Raw genomic sequence first — 20524 nt, 5'->3', positions numbered from 1 at the left:
TTTAAGTACCAAATGAATGCAGCTATGGATTTAGCAAAATTATGTTAAGTGTGATACTGGTTTTCCTACCAAGCAATTGAAGAAATCTATCATTTCATTCGTGTCCACCATTTAATCCACCACTTTAGACATTCATTCATACCAGATATACCTAAGACATTCTGCAGGGTCTACCAAAGAAATGCTTCAGCCCCTAGTGTCACTGTCCACGTTAAGACCACGCTGCAGAGATGAGAGGCAGAGCATCCTCACTGCAGGAAACCCGCACTGCGCTTTCTTAAGGATAAAATCTCGAAACAAAACCTGTGTCTGACTACTCCATAAAACTGAAACAGAGGCGAAACTTCCCTGGTGGTCCAGTGGTTAAGAATCGGCCTTGCAGTGCAGGGGATGTGGGTCTGACCCCTCATGGGGAACTAAGATCCCATATGTCACAGAGCAACTAAGCCTGAGGGCCCAATGAAGACCCCATGTGTCCCCAGCTGAGACCTGATGCAGCCAAATCAATAAATAAATATTAAAAAAAAAAAGTGAAATAGATGCAACTGTTTCAGAAGACTATTTAAAAAGTGACACCAACACTCTTCTTAAATCACAGTTTCCAACCCAAACAGTTCCAAATCTTAAAACTCCTGCCAAAAAATATCTATATGCCAGATGCAGAAACCACATCACAGACAGATCTGTACTATAGTTATCTGTGCTGCTACTGAGTTTTAATACATAAACATTTTTCTGTGTAAAAATGCATTTATAAAATACACCATGCATAAGTAATTTTCAAAATGTAAACCACGTAATTTTTCAAAAATGAAAATGAGAAAAGGATGCCACAACCATAAATACTGTCAGCTATAACATTATAATAAAAAATGATGCCTTGATACACCTGATGCCACTACCCAAATTACATTACAAACTCTAACATCAATTTCTAATCACAGGAAAAGTTAAAAAGATAAAGTACATTATGAAATTTAGAAGTCTGGAAGCATAAACATTTAATGAATTTTTTATATAGTCAGTTTAAAGCAATGTACTAAATTATGGGTGATATTTTAGAACTATGGACAGAGGTTTGTGACGCTGTACAGGAGGCAGTGATCAAGACCATGCCCAAGAAAAAGAAATGCAAAAAGACAAAATGGCTGTCTGAGGAGGCCTTACACATAGCTGTGAAATGAAGAGAAGCAAAAGGCAAAGGAGAAAAGGAAAGATATACTCATTTGAAAGCAGACTTCCAAAGAATAGCAAGGAGAGATAAGAAAGCCTTCTTCAGTGATCAGTGCAAAGAAATAGAGGAAAACAATAGAATGGGAAAGACCAGAGATCTCTTCAAGAAAATAGAGACTAGGGAACATTTCATGCAAAGATGGGCTCAATAAAGGACAGAAATGGTAGGGACCTAACAGAAGCAGAAGATATTAAGAAGAGGTGGCAAGAATACACAGAAGAACTATATAAAAAAGATCTTCATGACTCAGATAACCATGATGGTGTGATCACTCACCTAGAGCCAGACATCCTGGAATTCAAAATCAAGTGGGCCTTAGGAAGCATCACTACAAACAAAGCTAGTGGAGGTGATAGAATTCCATTTGAGCTATTTCAAATCCTAAAAGATGAAGCTATGAAGGTGCTGCACTCAGTATGTCAGCAAATTTAGAAAACTCAGCAGTGGCCACAGGACTGGAAAGATCAGTTTTCATTCCAATCCCAAAGAAAGGCAATGCCAAAGAATGCTCAAACTACTGCACAATTGCACTCATCTCACACGCTAGTAAAGTAATGCTCAAAATTCTCCAAGCCAGGCTTCAACAGTACGTGAACCATGAACTTTCAGATGTTCAAGCTGGACTTAGAAAAGGCAGAGGGACCAGAGATCAAATTGCCAACATCTGTTGGATCTTCGAAAAAGCAAGAATGTTCCAGAAAAACATCTACTTCTGCTTTATTGACTATGCCAAAGCCTTTGACTGTGGATCACAACAAACTGAGGAAAATTCTTAAAGAGATGGGAATACCAGACCACCTGACCTGCCTCCTGAGAAATCTGTATGCAGGTCAAGAAGCAACAGTTACAACTGGACATGGAACAACAGACTGGTTCCAAATCGGGAAAGGAGTATGTTAAGGCTGTATATTGTCACCCTGCTTCTTTAATTTACATACAGAGTACATCATGAGAAACACTGGGCTGAATAAAGCACAAGCTGGAATCAAGATTGCTGGGAGAAATATCAATAATCTCAGATATGCAGATGACACCACCCTTATGGCAGAAAGTGAAGATGAACTAAAGAGCCTCTTGACCAAAGTGAAAAAGGAGAGTAAAAAAGTTGGCTTAAAACTCAACATTCAGAAAACTAAGACCATGGCATCCGGTCCCATCACTTCATGGCAAATAGATGGGGAAACAATGGAAACAGTGACAGACTTTATTTTCTCCAAAATCACTGCAGATGGTTACTGCAGCCATGAAATTAAAAGACACTTGCTACTTGGAAGAAAAGCTATGGCCAACCTAGACAGTATTTTAAAAAGCAGAGAAATTACTTCACCAACAAAGGTCTGGCTAGTCAAGGCTATGGTTTTCCCAGTAGTCATGTATGGATGTGAGAGTTGGACTGTGAAGAAGGCTGAGCACCGAAGAATTGATGCTTTTGAACTGTGGTGTTGGAGAAGACTCTTGAGAGTCCCTTGGACTGCAAAGAGATCCAACCAGTCCATCCTAAAGGAGATCAGTCCTTGGCGTTCACTGGAAGGACTGATGCTGAAGCTGAAACTCCACTACTTTGGCCACCTCATGCGAAGAACTGAGTCATCTGAAAAGACCCTGAGGCTGGGAAAGATTGGAGGTGGGAGGACAAGGGGACAACAGAGGATGAGGTGGCTGGATGGCTTCACCAACTCAATAGACATGATTTTGAGTAAGCTCCGGAAGTTGGTGACGGACAGGGAAGCGTGGTGTCCTGCAGTCCATGTGGTCACAAACAGTCAGACACAACTGAGTGACTAAACTGAACTAAAATTATGGGTGATATTTTACCACACACACACATACAAAAATTGTACCTTTTAGAGCAGGACAGCTCTTTGATCTACAACAGTAACTACAGTAACTGCACAACCTGCTGGTCTAAAGGTCAGGAGACCTGGACTAACTCACTGTTGGTAAGAGGCTCTCACTAAGTCACTGGTTATCTGAAGCAGTGAACATGGCCACACTAAATTTGATATTTTGTAAATAAGATAACTGAAATAGAAGACCTACAGCTCTTTTCTCATAAACAAACACCTCTTACAAAGATTCAACAGGCCATGATACCACATCACCCCATCCCAATCTACTATATATTCCCATCAACTATAATTTAAAGTCTATTTTCTACAGTTAATTATAAAACATCAGTGTTTTATATAAACTAAAATGATGATTGTCTCAAAACATACAGGTCTTCCTCAAATTCTAGGAAGTGTACCATTTGAGAATCACTGCTACTTGCCAAATTACCATGAAGAGAATGACATTACTATTCAAATTCTGAATGCATTAGCAGTGTCTCACCCTATCCCTTTTCTGAATTTCACAAATAAATTACCATGTTTTAGCGTTACTAATTTATGCCTTTCAGTGTAGACAATAAATATTCTATTGGGTATTTTTGGAGAAGAGCCATCCGTGGAATTCTTGTATGGTAGTGAAGCTAAAGAAAAACAGGCAGTCATTTTAAACGACGTTCACAATATGCCATGGCCCTTAATGTTCCTATTAATTTGTGAGATTAATGAAAGCAAATAATAAAGTACAAAATAAGTAGACGTCTGCCGGAGCCGGTGTGAGGAGCTCCGCCAGTGGCAAAGGTCACGAGGAAGTAGGCTTGGCATACGCAAAGGCAGGATCGAGCCTCAGGAGTCCCCCTGGAAGTTCTCGCGCATCTGCCCCCAAAACCAGAGTCTGCCTACCTTCTGCTTTGTGCTCTCACCTACACCTCTGACTTTACGGGGGGCTGTCCCCCACTACCTCTCTCTGAAAAAAGAGTTAACTTACAGCTCCAGTTAATAAAGTTCCTGGGTGTGATAGTGTTTCAACCTACAAACTCCTTTGGAAGTCCTCTAGCCTGCCTGAATAGGTTTTTCCGGCCACATGTGACTGTTCAGAGCCTCCCAACTGTGAGAGGCATGAGATGTTCTAAACTGTCTAAATACAGATTCCTTTGAGCAGTTAAAAGATAGATTAGAAATTGTATTGGTAAAGGGTTTTTCACTTGTTGGGCCAATGTTTACTGCTAAGTTTCCATATCCCTTACCGGCTGTGTCCCTGGAAGTGTATTGATTTATATAATTGGTGTAAGTAGTAGCTTTAATGTTTGTAACCTTGGACCCTTGAGTTAATTCTTTTTATTGTTATAGCCCACCACATCTTTGCCCTGTAGGAATGCAACTTTATCTAATGCTTTGAGGGTGGCGCCTGACTAATCACCTTTAGAGAAAAATAAGTTTTCTGAAGAAAGGGTCTTAAAATGTTAACAGGCCTCCAGGCCAGAAGATGATGCAAATCACCTAAACTTTTGCATATGATAAGTTTGCAGGAAGAAAGCCTGGCTTACTGCCTGACTCTACCCCTTCCCCCATTATCCTCTATGCATAATTTAAGGTATAAAAACTACTTTGGAAAATAAAGTGCGGGCCTTGTTCACCAAAGCTTGGTCTCCCCATGTCGTTCTTTCTCTCACCTTCTGGCTGAATTATTCAGCCTCTTTTCTCTGCTGAATTTCCTCACTGAGCTATCCTTATTTAACCACTCTTTATATCTTTAATTAACATTTAAATAAGCTGTTGTTTCCTCATCGCCGATGCCGTCTCCCCTTTGAATTCCCTGGATCCGCTGGGGCTGGACCCCGGCAGACATACATGTTTCTGCAACTATCCTCGCAGTAGCAAGAAAGAATATTTTTTAAGACTTGCATTATCTAAGGCAATAACTGCCATGCTGCAGCAATGAAGACAACTCAAATCACGGGGAAAGTGTGGGCTTGGGACACCCGGCCACACAGCACAGGCCTCTAGCGAAAAGTTAACTAGTACAGTCGGTCACGCCAACAAACTGTGACTTTCCAAGGCCAGCTCATCATCAAAAGTGCACATAGTTAAGAAAACCCTATTAACACACTAACTCTGTTTTTAGAAACGTCTTAACTTTCAAAGACACAGTATTTCTATATTCCTTACACATGTGATTGTCCCATATTTTCAAAGAAATCTTTATACACAGTTCTCTCATCTAATCTTCACAGAATGCCCTTTTTTGAGTGGCAGGGTAAAAACTGCTGGGAACATGCAGGTCACTTCTTATTTAAGCCTACATTTTCTTACATAACTTGACCAATGTCACAGAATTATCAAGTGGCAAAGCTATGATTAAAATCTGGGTTTCCTATTATTCCAGAGAGTTAGTAACATCAGTAATAAAAATCTAAAAAGCATGAAGAAAAACATCACCAAGCCAAAACCTACTTTTTACTTATATAGTAAATTATAATAGAGTAATTCTTTTAGTGAGCAGAACTGTATCTGATTAAAAACGTTTCACTCCTTACTCTGCAGGTAGACTTGTCACTCTTAACCACCCCAAATAAAGGTGAGACTATATAAGTAAATTAAAAAGGAATGAAGAGTATCAATGTCAAAAAGCTTATATAGTGACTCATAAGAAAACCTTTAAGACCTCATTCACACCCTATTAACATTTATTCTGGTCATCTCATCTCTCATAGTCCTGTAAGATTAAACACTACAAAGACAGTTGATGCTACAGGCAGACACAAGCAAGCAATAAAAAGTAACAGATTTAGGGGCAGAGGGAGTCTAACCAACAATGAACAGGCAATGAAGTGCAGGATTCCCCCAAAGACCTCCAAGTAACTATTACATCATTGCTCTCAAATCATCAAGAAAATTAAACTGTATTCAGTGAAATCTATTTCAGAAGGCAGAAAAATATATACAGTACCTCCATACCTGCAGGTTCCACAACCACGGATATAAATATTTGGGAAAAAATTTTCTCAGAGCTATTCACAGAGCATCTGCATTATTATTTACATAGTATTTGTACTATATTATGTATTATAAGTAACGTAGGGATGATTTAAAGTATACAGGAGGATGTGTGTAGGTTACATCCAAATACTGCATTCCTTTTATATGAGGGACTTGAGTATCCACAGATCTTGACTTCCAAGGGGGTCCTGGAAGCAATCCCCTGAGGCTATCCAGGGATGACTATTGAGTCTCGATTACATTGAAAATGTTCTCATGTTAGACCCATATGTACTCAAGTGTTGTGTATTTACTTTACTAATCTATTTCACCCAGAATCCCGTAAACATTTTAAAATACTTTACTTAAACCATAAATACTATTTATTTTAAACGTAATCCCAAAAAAGCGCTACAAATCAGAATTCACTAAGACGGCCACTGCGTGTTTGGACGCCGAGACACAAACCTACTGCAGCGTGAAACTGAGACAACGCGTCCGCGAGCTGTCCGGCTGCGAGCAGCTTCTTGCCCAATTCCAGATGCTTCTCAACATCTGCATTTACTCCACATTCAGCACCTAAAGTCAAACAAAAAAATAACAAATTAACTTTCCATGAACCACAAGTGAACTCTCACCAATACAATGTTAAAAATATAGTTGTCTGCTTCAGTCATCTACTCAGATGAAAAAAGTCACAGAAGCTGAAAGTGAGCTAAAGAAAGCAACAATCAAGTACAGGGCTTCATTTTACAGTGTATAAGCCACCTGAAAATATATCCATATTAATAACCTCATCAGTCCAAAGAACATACCTACTCTACAAAATACAAGGAAAATTGGATAACACAGTAACTAGCAAAAATACTTAAACTTTCTTGGTCAACAACAACAAAATTAGAACTGCTTTGTTTAACTAGAATCTCACTTTAATGAATATTAGAATTCACAGATGTATAGAACAGTCTTTTGGACTCTGTGGGAGAGGGAGAGGGTGGGATGATTTGGGAGAATGGCACTGAAACATGTATAATATCATATATGAAACGAATGGCCAGTCCAGGCTCAATGCATGATACTGGATGCTTGGTGGTGCGATGGGATGACCCAGAGGGATGGTACAGGGAGGGAGGAGGGAGGGGGGTTCAGGATGGGGAACACGTGTACACCTGTGGTGGATTCATGTTGATGTATGGCAAAACCAATACAATATTGTAAAGTAATTAACCTCCAATTAAAATAAATAAATTTATATAAAAAAATAAAAAATAAAACAAACAAAAAAATAGAATTCACTATAATAATCAAGCGGAGAAGGCACTGGCACCCCACTCCAGTACTCTTGCCTGGAAAATCCCATGGATGGAGGAGCCTGGTGGGCTGCAGTCCATGGGGTCGCTAAGAGTCGGGCACAACTGAGTGACTTCACTTTCACTTTTCACTTTCATATATTGGAGAAGGAAATGGCAACCCATTCCAGTGTTCTTGCCTGGAGAATCCCAGGGACGGCGGAACCGGTGAGCTGCCGTCTATGAGGTCGCACAGAGTCGGACACGACTGAAGTGACTTAGCAGCAGCATAATAATCAAGAACTTATTGAGCAACTACAGGGCACCAGGCACTGTTCTATGTATTTGGGATAAGTGAGCGAAACAAACAAAAACCTCAGTCACTCGTGGCACCTGACATTACAGCAGCAGGAGTCAGATATAAGTAGGGCAGGTGAAAAGGAGAGCTGCCTGGGTGGGGGGTCAGGAGCAGTGGGGCTTTCAGTATTAAACAAGGTGGTCAAGGACTCACCATGCAGGTATCTAGGAAAAGACTTTGCCAAGAAGGACGACCACCTAGTGCGAAGGCCCTGGGGTCAGGCGCCTACCAGGTATGTTCCAGAAACAGCAGGGAGGTCTGGATGACCACCACAGAGCCAACAAGGGAGATGACAAATAAGATGAGGTCAGAGTAGTAAAGGGGCCTGATTTCAGCTTTGGTTTCACTCTGAGCAAAATGCGGACCTAGTGAGGAGCTGGGAGTACAACAGCATCATCTGACCGACAGGCCAATAATCAACCGACGTGCCGCCTCTCAGGTCCACATCCATGCTCCAGTACGGACTGTAATAATGGACTGGGGTGGGTAAGCATTTTTCTTTACACTGGCACAATGCTGGGCTTTGACAGTAAAGGGCGCTGAAGGGGCACTGTGGGAAGCTCCCCTCCTGGTTCCTTTCTTCTGGCCCCTGCCGCGGCGTGTGCAGGGGGGCCCACCTCCAGAGGGGCCCTGTCCTAGCCACGCATCCAGGGGCCAGTCCCTCGGCCACCTGGAGCCTCGGTCACACACCACCTCTCACAAGGACACCACACACCTGAGAAGGTGGCTTCTTGCTTCCCCAGCTGCTGTGGACCAGCTCTAGCCCCGGCAACTCAGCAAACTTTTCTATCAACAAATGGACTGCAACTGCACTGTCTCCAATGAGGTGTGAACCCCAGCCTTGGGGAGGGGACCCCCTCCAGGCTGGCCCTTCCCTGGGGGACCGCCTCTCGGTCCTGGACTATCTATCCCACAGAGTTCCTTTGACACCATTACAGTCACCCTCCTATCGTAACAGTTCTTTACATTAAACTTCCTCTTTTAAAATAACCATGAGGTTTCTGTCTCCTGAAAAGAACCAGACTTTCATACACAATTGGTATTGGGAGTGATTCCAAGACACAGAGCCACAAAAATGGGATTTAAGGAATGGTTTGGTCATGCCCTTGAGCTTGAGCACTGTTGCTGAATTCTGTGTCAATGAGAAATGAGTTAGTAATTTATAGCAGGTATAGAATCAATTAATGAAGATATCATTTGCTGTTGACATGCCGCAAACTGAGACACACGGCTGGGAAACCCAAGTGGCTGCTGCACTTGACCATAATGGCAGTAATGATGAGAATAAGGACTGTGGGATGGACTCCTCGGAGCACACTGGAGTACCTAAAGAGGGAAGAAAAGCTCAGGGCTAACTCCTAGCTGAGAGATTCCATGGTAGCCCCTAAAACAAACTCTTAATGTTTTGTAGCCATAGCGATGATTTAGCTGGAAATTAAACACAAAATTTAATTTTTAGGATCGCTGAATTAAAACAAGAGTTGAATTCAGAGCCTCTCCAAGTCTCTCCTAAGGTATTTAGAACATATTAGTAAAGAATGGGACCTTCAAACTTAAAATGGAGACATCTGGTTGTAACCTATATGAAACGGACCAATTTAACCTCCCAGACCTTCTGAGCCTGCCTTACCCACAGAAGCAGCTTGCCTTCCATCGTCAGTGGCACCTCGGCTTCAATTGCTTAAAATTCCAAGGAAAACCACTCAGAGCAGAAGCCATGAAAGGCGATGCTCACTCAGACATGGCTAACCACTCCAGATGTCACCAGGCACATATATTACTGTGACCTATAGAAAACAATTTACTACTCAATGCTCTGTCGTTACCTAAATGGGAAGGGAATCTAAAAAAGATGGGATATATGTGTAACTGATTCACTCTGAGGTAGAGCAGAAACTAACAACATTGTAAAGCAATGATAGTCCAATAAAAACTCAAAGAAAAAAGTTTATACACCAAAAGAACTGCAAGACTTTACTGATAAACTAGCAGAAACCGATGGAACATGCGTGGGAATGGATTCTAAAGGTTTTAGATCAAGAAGAGTAGAATATAATACTGTATCTGGTCTCATTAACTGATGTGTGCCCACCTTCTAGAATAGAGGTCAGCAAACTGCTTTTGTAAATAAAATTCTACTGGAACACAGTCATGCCCCTTCACTGTACCTGGCTTAATGCTGCTTTCAGGGTATAATGCAAAGTTGAGTAGTTTTGACAAAAACCACATAGCCCACCAAACTTAAAGAGAACTATAATATATTGAGAAAAATCTTCTGTCAAAATTACCTTAAATTTTTCTCAGTACTTACAGTTAAAAGTCTCAGTTACATGGAAAATCCTTATATTGGGTAATATGCATTGAACATTATGTATTTATTAATCTATTTCACCCAGAATTGGTCAATATTTTAAAATATTTTATTTAAATAGCAAATAATATTTATTTTAAATGTTATCCCCAAAAGGGATTATAGAATTAGAATTCACTAGAATGGCTGCTGAGTGTTTTGGTTCCAAGATACAAACCTCCAGCAGCGTGAAGCTGAGATAAAGCGGCAGCAAGCTACCCAGCTGCAGGGAGTTTCTGATCAAGGAGAAGCGGGCTCTGCTGCTATGGTGGCAAAGAGGGGTATGCCTGGACCCTAGGGGACTCTCTGGGGCCTTAGTCCTTCCATGCCCAACACTAAAGATTAATTTTAAACTACAGCAACCAAAAAACAGAGCAATTGAGCACTCAGACCCTTTAGAAATGAGGGTCTCGGTTACACCATCTGGTGAAGAAGCCAGAGGAGCTGAGGTTCCAGCAGAAGGCACGAGAAGTATGGGACAGGAAGTTAACAAAGGATGCCATATATATCAACTATGACCTCATGACTAATTACAGACTCAAGATGCAGCGGCTTGGCACATGTTCTCTTTGCTTGTTTATACACATCTGTTTATTTGTATCGGAAAAGGCAATGGCAACCCACTCCAGTACTCTCGCCTGGAAAATCCCATGGACGGAGGAGCCTGGTAGGCTGCAGTCCATGGGGTCACTAAGAGTTGGGCACGACTGAGTGACTTTCCTTTCACTTTCATGCATTGGAGAAGGAAATGGCAACCCACTCCAGTGTTCTTGCCTGGAGAATCCCAGGGACAGAGGAACCTAGTGGACTGCCATCTATGGGGTCGCACCGAGTCGGACATGACTGAAGTGACTTAGCAGCATCAGTTTATTTGTATATAAATAGTCAAGCCTCACAATTCAGATTGTGTCTCAGAATTGGCCCACTCACTAAAATTAATTTGTAACCCCCTAAAACTCATTTGTAATCTCCAAACTAATATTCAGGGCCCCTTAGCAGTCATTTGAGGACATGTGTATGTGCAGAACGGTAACAGACTGGGACACTGGAAGAGCGTGTTCCGAGCTGAAGTCAAACAAGGTGATTCTCCTTCTTCCTGTGTCAGCTCTCGTGTTATAAACAAGTGTCCTCTGTGGTTTTTACTTTCCTTCTTTTTCACTGATTTCACTGTTTAAAACTGGCCCCCAAGCATAGTACTTCCTAATGTTCCTAAACACAAGAGACCATACTGGGCCTTTCAAAAAAATACATTTGGGGAATTCCTGGTGATCCAATGGTTAAGACTCTGAGCTTCCACTGTCAGGGATGTGGGTTCAATCCCTAGTAGGGGAAATAAGATCCTGCAAGCTACATGGTACAAGCAAAACACTTTCAAGAAAAGAAAACATGTTTGTCAGATAAGCTTCACTCAGAAATGAATGATAACGCTGCTGGCCATGAATTCAATGTTAGTCAATTATATTAAACAAAATATTTTTAAACAGAAAGTCACACAAAACAAGGTTACATTTTGATCTGTTGACAAACATGTAGTGACCTGAGGCCTTGCAGGATCCTAAGCCCGAATTTTCTCCCACGTGCAGTGGTTTAATATTTGCTAATTCAACGTTCATAATGACATATGGAGTATAACTACCATGAATAAAGAGAATCGACTGTACTAACCATATTTTCTCCAGTTTCCATTTTTATTTACAAGCTGTTGAAATTAACTTTACAATTTAGTTTTTATATAACTAAGTACCGAACAGGACAGTGGTAATTAATACAGTCAGTAATGAACCCAGTGACTGTTGAAAACATCTTAACCAGGATATAGGCGAGCGTTTCTTCATTTGCAAGAAGACCTGCACCTTGTTAGGTAGAATATAGGCTCTTTTTGTTGTTCTAAAGTTTAAATGCGTGTAGACGGTGCATATGGAAACTAAAGGCCACAGCATTTCTCTTTCACAATGAACGTGATGTTGAGCTTTTCAGTGTGCTAAGGAGACACTGCAGGGAAAACAATCTGAACAGCCATCACTCGAGAGGGTGGGAGACAGGACTGGGAAGGAGCAGCAGAAATGTCTCTGGGGTGCTGAGAGTGCTCCAACCCTGATGGAGGCGAGGGCTGCACAAGCACATGCAGTTATCAAAACCCAGCAAGTATATACTTTAAAATGGACATTTTATTGTATACAAATTTTACCCCTGCAAAAAACAAATGCTAATGACATACACGTTAAAGTACTTAGGGACATGTGCACTGATATTATTTTGAAAATTATTTTTTCAAAAGGACTAATGGATAGAAAAATGCCCAGATAGATATGTATTAAAAACATGTGTAGTAATTACATTAATAGTAGAATTTAGGTGATAGGTACAGGACTGTACACAATAAAATTGTTTCAACTTTACAACATGTTTAACAATAAAATGTTGGAAAAGCATACAATACAGTAAGTGTTGGGATGGAAGGAACACACAAAGGGCTCTGAGAGGGCACAAGTAGACGCACCTAATGCCTACAGTTAAAACTGAATAAAATTTAACATTCAATTTGTCAGCCTCACTACTCACAGCATAAATGCCGCTTAGCTAATGGCGAGTGTGTGGGACAGTAAGGGTAATAGAGAACATTTCTCAGCATCACAGAAAGTTCTCCTGGACAGTGCTGGGTTGGGGGGACACGGTGTTCCCTGAGGTCTCCCCTGAAGGACAAGTGAGAAGGATGGACCTATGTGCCAAGCCTGAAGAGGGAATCCAGCATTCCAAACACAAAGAACATCGTATCTTTATAAAAGCCAAGAACTCAAGATTAATGAGGCTTTCCGAGAACTCAAAGTCCAGTACCGCAGCCAGCTCTCCTCTCCACCATGCCTTCGTTACTGAGTGGGTCTTTCTCACTACTTTCTCTTACTTTCTCTGCTAGAAGATGCCAGTAAACAGCCAGAAGGAAAGAAGGAAATCAATAAAGTCCCAGTGACAGTAACTCAGGTAACATGATGCTGACTAGACCATGTAGTAGCAGCAGTGGAAACAGAGAAAACAGACTGCGGAGAAAAATTACCAGAGAGGAAAAGGCTACACGCGACTTACGTCAACTGTCTGAACGGGGGTCAAGTGAAGAAAGAGATGGAGCCCAGGGAGACAGCCAGAGCAAACTATATGAACAACTGCCTGCCATTTCAATCACCAAAAGCTAGTGAATTTCTGATTTCATCTAATACAGCAAAAAGCCAAATGAAATACACTTTACCTTACTCTTCGCCCTACTAAACAAAGTAGCTTTTCATATGCCCAGTCTGCATTTTCTGGGTTTCTGTGTAGTGTTTTATTACACTGGTTGCCTGCTGGAGCCCTCTAAATAAGGAAGGAAAGAAGAAGGGAAAAAAAAAGAATGAAGGAGGAAACCTTAAATTGGTGGTCTCAAAAACTCAGGGTCCTAAAGCTATAATTCAAAGAGATAAAATGCACCCCTATGTTTATAGCAGCACTATTCACAATAACCAAGACATGGAAACAATCTAAAAATCTCCATCGACAGATGAACGGATAAAGAAGATGTGGTACATATACACAATGGAATACTACTCAGCCATTAAAAAGAATGAAATAATGCCATTTGCAGCAACATGCATGGACCTAGAGATTATCAAACTAAGTGCAGTCAGTCAGAAAGACAAATACCATACACTTAAATGTGGAATCTAAAATATGACACAAATGAACTTATCTACTTCTACAGAAACAGACTCACAGGGAGAGAGAACAGACTTGTAGTTGCCAAGGGGGACAGATGGACTGGAACGTTGGGATTACCATTTTATATATAAAATGGATAAACAAAAAGGCCCCCACTGTGTAGCACAGAGGACTATATTCAATATCTTGTGATAAACCATAAAAGAATATGAAAAAGAATGTGTATTTATACATATATATGTATGTATAACTGGATCGCTGGGCTGTAGAGCAGAAACTAATACATTATTGTAAATCAAGTATACTTCAATACAATAAATTAAAAGAAAAAACAAAACTCAGGATCCTACAAAGTCCTATTTGTTGGGGGCAATAATGTGAAAACGCCTAACCTATTTAAGAGTATGTGGATATAATCTGGAGAAATTAGTTGGGGGTTTCCAGTGAACTAGGAAAGCACTGTTATTTTTCCCATTTAAAATGAAGACACAGGCTCCTAACCTGTATCTTCAGAGAAAGTCAGTATGCTATATAGATTTAGAAACTGATTATATTCAGAATGTGAGAGTCAACTGTAGTTTCACCTAATTCCATATCATATCCTAAAATACAACCTGCTTTTCATAATGAAGATTATGGAAATTAACGTTTTACTTAACAGACGTTACTGAACACTGTATAAAATCGTGGCCTTAACAGAAATGAATAAGAAAGCATCGAGGAGAATCCTACAGGCTTTAGCTTTATGAGAACTCCCCAGCCTACAGGGCAATCACTGACTCTGGAGAGAGGCTATTTTCCAGCATCATGTTGGAGTTTCCACCACATAATGAAGTATTTACAGAATATATCATGTGCAGGGACTGCCTCCAAACTAATCTTGGGGAGGAGGATGAAAGTGCAGACAAAATGCATCCACCAGGTGCTGGTAATTTTTGAAGTGGGGTGACAAGGTCACAGCCATGAAACGAAGAGACGCTTGCTCCGTGGAAGAAAAGCTATGACCAACCTAGACAGCACATTAAAAAGCAGAGACATACTTTGCCAACAAAGGTCAGTCTAGTCAAAGTTATGGTTTTTCCAGTAGTCACGTATGGATGTGAGAGTTGGACTATAAAGAAAGCTGAGTGCCGAAGAATTGATGCTTTTGAACTGTGGTGTTGGAGAAGACTCTTGAGAGTCCCTTGGACTGCAAGGAGACCCAACCAGTCAATCCTAGAGGAAATCACTCCTGAATATTCATTGGAAGGATGGATGCTGAAGCTAAAACTCCACTACTTTGGCCACCTGATGCGAAGAACTGACTCACTGGAAAAGACCCTGATGCTGGGAAAGATTGAAGGCAGGAGGAGAAGGGGACAACAGAGGATGAGATGGTTGGATGGCATCACTGACTCGATGGGTGTGAGTTTGAGTAAGCTCCGGGAGCTGGTGATGGACAGGGAGGCCTGGCATGCTGCAGTCCATGGGGTCACAGAGTCAGACACGACTGAGCGACCGAACTGAACAGACAGGACACAGTGGTACACGATACTATTTTCTATAATTTGGTGTATTTTTAAGATTTTCCAAGAACAAAATTTAACTTAAATCCTTTCAATGAAGAAATGACTCCCTGATAGAAATTACCTCTTATCTTTAAAAAAAAAAATTTTTTTTAAGAAAGTAGTCCATAGGAAATAGAAAAAAACAGTCACCTAACTAAGCACATGAGCCTACCTCCCAATAGGCTCAAATTCTAGAAATGACAAGATTTATTTAAGGAGATACATCCATAACCTCACTGAAAAACAAAATTCTTTTCTAAGAAGAAGAGGACCATCTAAAAAACAGAAATTTTGGAAAAATTCTCAAAACATAAAACGGACAGGATAAGACTGGTGGGCAAAATCATATCCAAACACCTTCTCAGGAGAGGTATGCCGTGAGGTGGCTGCAGCTCTCTGGGGGACCCAGAGACCTGAAACCAGGGAAAGGAAGGAAGAGGTCCTGAAGACGTCTTAGCCTCCAGACAGGCAGTCAGCCTTCTCTCACAATCAGAATTCAAAGACAGGCAACAAGCAATTCTGAAAAACAAAAATGAGCGTTAAAACCTATCCTTATGAAACCAATACCAAACAAGAGAATTAAGGAACCAAAATTGGTGGAGCAAATAGGCAAAAAATTCTAAAAATGAAGATAACTGACATCCTTACAGATCCACAGGATGCAACACACATTAAAAAACAGACCAGTGTCCATGCAGACTGCTCTAGCAGTGGGGATGCAGTGTAATAAAGACAGACAAGCAAATCACCTGCCAGAGGAAAGGAAGCGGTGCTTAATATAGTGCTTAGGAGTCAAATAACTTCTCCCTGAGTTAAAACATAAAAGGCAGGAGAGCAGTCCTAAATGACAAAAAGCCACCAGCATGCCAAAATATGATCGGGCAAGTAGTACAAAACAAGTGCAGAGGGCTTGGGTAGAACCAAGCTCAACATTCAGGCATCAAGAAGAGGCTCCCGGCCGGCAGGATGGGTCACACTTAGCCTTGCAGGCTATGGTAAGAAATCTGGGTTTCACTCCAAGAGCAGAGGGACGTCACTGGATGGGTTTTCAGCAAGGAACTGACGATCTGATTTACATTCTAAAAAGATCACTTTGGCTGGCCTTGTGGAAAACAGCTTAGTGGCGGGCAGGAATGGAAAGAACAGCAGTGGTGTGAACCACGGACAGCAAGCTGCGTTAGAGTAAACGTGTTCAGATTTCACTGATGCTTTAAAACAAGGACACAGTATGTACTTCTGTGCGGTTTAGTTTTTTCCTCTGGTAAGAATGTATCCCTGTGCTTATACAATAAAAAGAAAACAAACTGAGCAATGTGTTTTGTTAAAGATGTACTGATTATCACTTGAAACTGAAAACTTTTAGAGAATATTTGTTAACACTAAAGACATATTTTATAACTAAGCAGCCAGTTAAGTCAAGAAAGAACAGCAAAATAACCCTGTCTCAAACATTTCTGTTAGACTGTAGTTCAAAGGTATAGCATTGTAATCAAATACTGCAGGGAATATTTTTAGATGATATAGATTCTAAAATTCAAAGCAGTCCTTATCTTTCATAAACACTAAAATATTTATAAACAAAATGATGTCATGTAAAATGTTCCGAAATAATCCACAGGTACAGATGGAATAAGATTGGTCAGGGGCTGTTAATTGTTAACATGGAAGATGAGTACAGGGAGGTTCATAATATCATTCCCCACCTTGGTAAATGCAGAAAATTTCACACAGTAAGGTTTTACTTTAAATCTTTTTGGGCTTCCCTGATAGCTCAGCTGGTAGAGAATCGCCTGCAATGCAGGAGACCCCGGTTTTCGATTCCTGGGTGGGGAAGATCCCCTGGAGACAGGATAGGCTACCCACTCCAGCATTCTTGGGCTTCCCTTGTGGATCAGCTGGTAAAGCATCTGCCTGCAATGCAGGGTACCTGGGTTCAATCCCTGGGTTGAGAAGATCCCCTGCAGAAGGGAAAGGCTAGCCACTCCAGTATTCTGGCCTGGAGAATTCTATTGACTACAGTCCATGGGGTCGCAAAGAGTCGGACACAACTGAGCAACTTTCACTTACTTAAATCTTTTTAAGGGATAGGGGTAGGGAAGTTAAAACAATTAAAGGCAGTTCATTTCGATTTTTTAAAGATAAATTCTAATATAAACTCTACCTCCACATAAATATTTACAGTTGCTAGTATAAAGTTTAAAAGACTGTGTGCATCACATGTACAAATGTGTGTACAGAAAACATGTTAAAATGACACTAAAAAGAGACTGAACTAGGGATCGAGTAAGAACAGTGAAAATGCTGTGGCTAAACTCTCTAACCATCCAGTCTATTACAGTTGGTTAAATTAATTTCAAAGGCAAGCTGCTGGATTTATCTATGTGCTCACAACACGTAAAGGAAGTAGTCTTCCAATTATCAAGAAGATTTCAAACATCTCCCATTTAATTTTCTCAAAGGGACAATCAGATCAATGTACTCAGTAGAGGATTTCAGATTGCTGGAGGAAGAAATCTGGATAGGAGCTAAACCATTAGTCACAGCACCTTCCTTATCCAGTCATGAAAATGTCTAACAGGAAAGATGTAACACAGAAGGAAATTAAGAAATAAGAAAATAAAAACATGCTGAATATTTTCAGAATATCTATTTCACTTAATTTTCACAACAAACCTAGAAAGTAAACCTCTTTCATACTTTGATAACTGAGGAATCTAAGGCTCAGAGAAGTCACCCAAGCTACCTGAAGACTCATGGTAACTGTCAGAACATGACTCAATTTCAAAGCCTAGCTTTATTTGCAGCACAACTCAGAAACCTTTCCGCCACATAAACCAGGCTAAGCTCTCTCTCCACAGTTGCTCAGCCTTGCATGCTTCACTCACCCAACCCATCATTTAATGGAACATTTTAACCACAATCTGTTCCAATCTCACAGGTAGACCCTGAGGTTTAGTGGGAGCCAAGGGTACATTTGCCAAGTTCTTTCAACTATTTATTCCAGATGCCTCGGGCCACACATTCTACAGAGAGCCACTGCCGTCTCCTGCGTCAACAGTGCTTGCCAGAGGCTGGGCCGAACCCGCACTGCCACACCTCCGCCCGGCACCCTGGAGGGTGCCTCGGCCACCTGCCCGACGACCGAGCCCCTCGCAGATGTGCCCAAGCGACCACCAGGACTCCGGGGCCGCCATCAACTGCCAGATCCAGCTGGCGCTCCTTTCCTCCTGCATCTCCCTGGCCATGTCTTGCTGCTTTGATCCTGACGGTGTGCCTGTGAGGGATATGCCAAATATCTTCTTCAGCAGTCTCATGAGGACAGAGAATATGCGGAGACACTGATGAAGCTACAAGCCAACAAGGCGGCTGAATCCCAAATTCTTCAGGGTATCAAGAAACTAAACCAGGAGGACTCGGAGAGCAAGCCAGTGGAACACAACAGAACACGTGTTACTCCTGAAAAGCGCCTAAGGGAACTGCACAAGCTGGTTACTGACTAGACAATACCCACTTGGGCGACTTCCCCGAGACTCTTTACCTGAATGAGCAGATGAAATCCAAAGACCTGGATGACCACGACACCAGCGTGCACCAGATGGGGGCCCGCGAATCAGGCATGGCAGAGGATCTTTCTGACAAGCACACCCTGGGGGTCGGCAACACTGAGAGCTGAGCCCCAGGCTTGCTTCCCACAGCCACAGGGCCACTTTCTTGGTCACTGAGGCCGTGCATCCATGTTGGGTTTACCGTGACCTTTTCTATAAGTTGGACCAAAACATCCACCTAGGCTCTTTCATACTAGTCCTTCAAATAAAGCAACGAGGTGTCTCTCCAAAGAGTTTTGTATACTGTCACCCCAGAGGTCCAGTTCCTCTCCAAACTAAGCTTCTCTTGCCTTCTACGATTGAAAGCGGTATCCAGCATTTCTTGTGCCTTTTACCTAAAACTCAGATCCTTATCATGTTACTATCTTATCTAACATCACTTCCATCTAACAATGTGATAAGTTCCACTTCCTCTATACAAATTTCAGTTTTCCAGGGAGAATTAATTATTATTCCCCCGGTGCACCTCGGTCACTTTTCTGTAATAGAACCTGCCACAGTGTGTAAGTGGTGGCTGTGTAGCCCCTTTCCCCCCAAGAGAGAGGGCATGCCTCCTAACTGGGCTATTTCCCCACCTTCCTCCAAGGCCAGCCCCCTGCTACAGCCAGAGAAATCCTCCCAAAATGCATTCCTAATAACAATTCTGCAGTGTTTGCACAGCGCTGGAGAGATTCAGTCCAACTCCTTTCAGATCTAAAGGCAAACAGGATCCTGCATGATCAGGTCCCTCATCTGGGTCCAGCCTCCTCACCCCTCACTCTCAAACACTAAAGAATCTGCCTGCAATGTGGGAGACCTAGGTTCGATCCCTGGGTCGGGAAGATCCCCTGGAGTAAGGAATGGCAACCCACTCCAGTATTCTTGCTTGGAGAATTCCATGGACAGAGGAGCCTGGTGGGCTACAGTCGATGGGGTCGCAAAGAGACAAACATGACTGAGTGACTGACACACACAGACAGCACAGGGAACGGGCGGAACCTCCCTGAACACACCAGTTCTCACGCTGCATCCCTTTCAACTTGCTGTTCCACAGAAACGCCTTCCCCACCTGCCCCCCTGGCAAAGTTCCCTCCTCCATCAGGATTCTGCCCTCACACGCAGTTCCCCTGTGAAACTTTCCCTCACTATTGGGTGAGAAGGCGGGGACAGCTCCTCCTACACTACTTCCCTGTGCATCCCTCCACTCACAGGCACAGGACTTCACTCTGCAATCCCCCAGCCTCAATAAGCTGGCCTGCACAGCTGGCCTGCCAAGTCCCAAACCTGACCAAAACAAGCCTGAGAGAATGAACTGCCTTTTCTTCTTTATATACCACCGAGTCCAGTACCTTGCACAAAGTGGTACTCAAAATTTATTGAATGCTGCTGCTGCTGCTAAGTCACTTCAGTCGTGTCCAACTCTGTGTGACCCCAGAGACAGGAGCCCACCAGGCTCCCCCAAGATCTGTCATATTTTTACAGAGCAAAAACTAAAACAATTTTAAAAAACAAAGTTGAGGGCTTAAAAAGTATGATGTGCTGAGAGTCACAACCAAGACTGGAACAACCAGACTGAAAAAGTCAAAAACAAAAGGTTAGAGATGCTAAGGCTCAAGCCAAGGCCAGGTGGCAGAAGGGAAGCTAGCCCGGGGGGCTGTTCAGGCTGG

The 20524-nt window shown here is 42.0% G+C and overlaps 1 protein-coding gene across 4 annotated transcripts in view; it reads right to left on the bottom strand.

Annotated features, from left to right (window-relative positions):
- Positions 1-20524, bottom strand: part of DNAJC3 (DnaJ heat shock protein family (Hsp40) member C3) — an 82801-nt gene that overhangs the window by 35262 nt on the left and 27015 nt on the right. For all 4 annotated transcript variants that reach the window (XM_055542864.1, XM_055542861.1, XM_055542863.1 and 1 more), the window contains exon 2: positions 6511-6621. Coding sequence is in view for 3 of the 4 variants with exons in the window: in XM_055542861.1 (XP_055398836.1) it covers positions 6511-6621 (111 nt within the window). In the remaining variant the exon portion in view is untranslated. The remainder of the gene's footprint in view (positions 1-6510; positions 6622-20524) is intronic.

Source organism: Bubalus kerabau, chromosome 12 (assembly GCF_029407905.1).
Source record: "Bubalus kerabau isolate K-KA32 ecotype Philippines breed swamp buffalo chromosome 12, PCC_UOA_SB_1v2, whole genome shotgun sequence".
Lineage (NCBI taxonomy): Eukaryota > Metazoa > Chordata > Mammalia > Artiodactyla > Bovidae > Bubalus > Bubalus kerabau.
The sequence above is the reverse complement of the archived record's forward strand: the minus strand, read 5'-3'. Positions and strand labels throughout refer to the sequence as shown.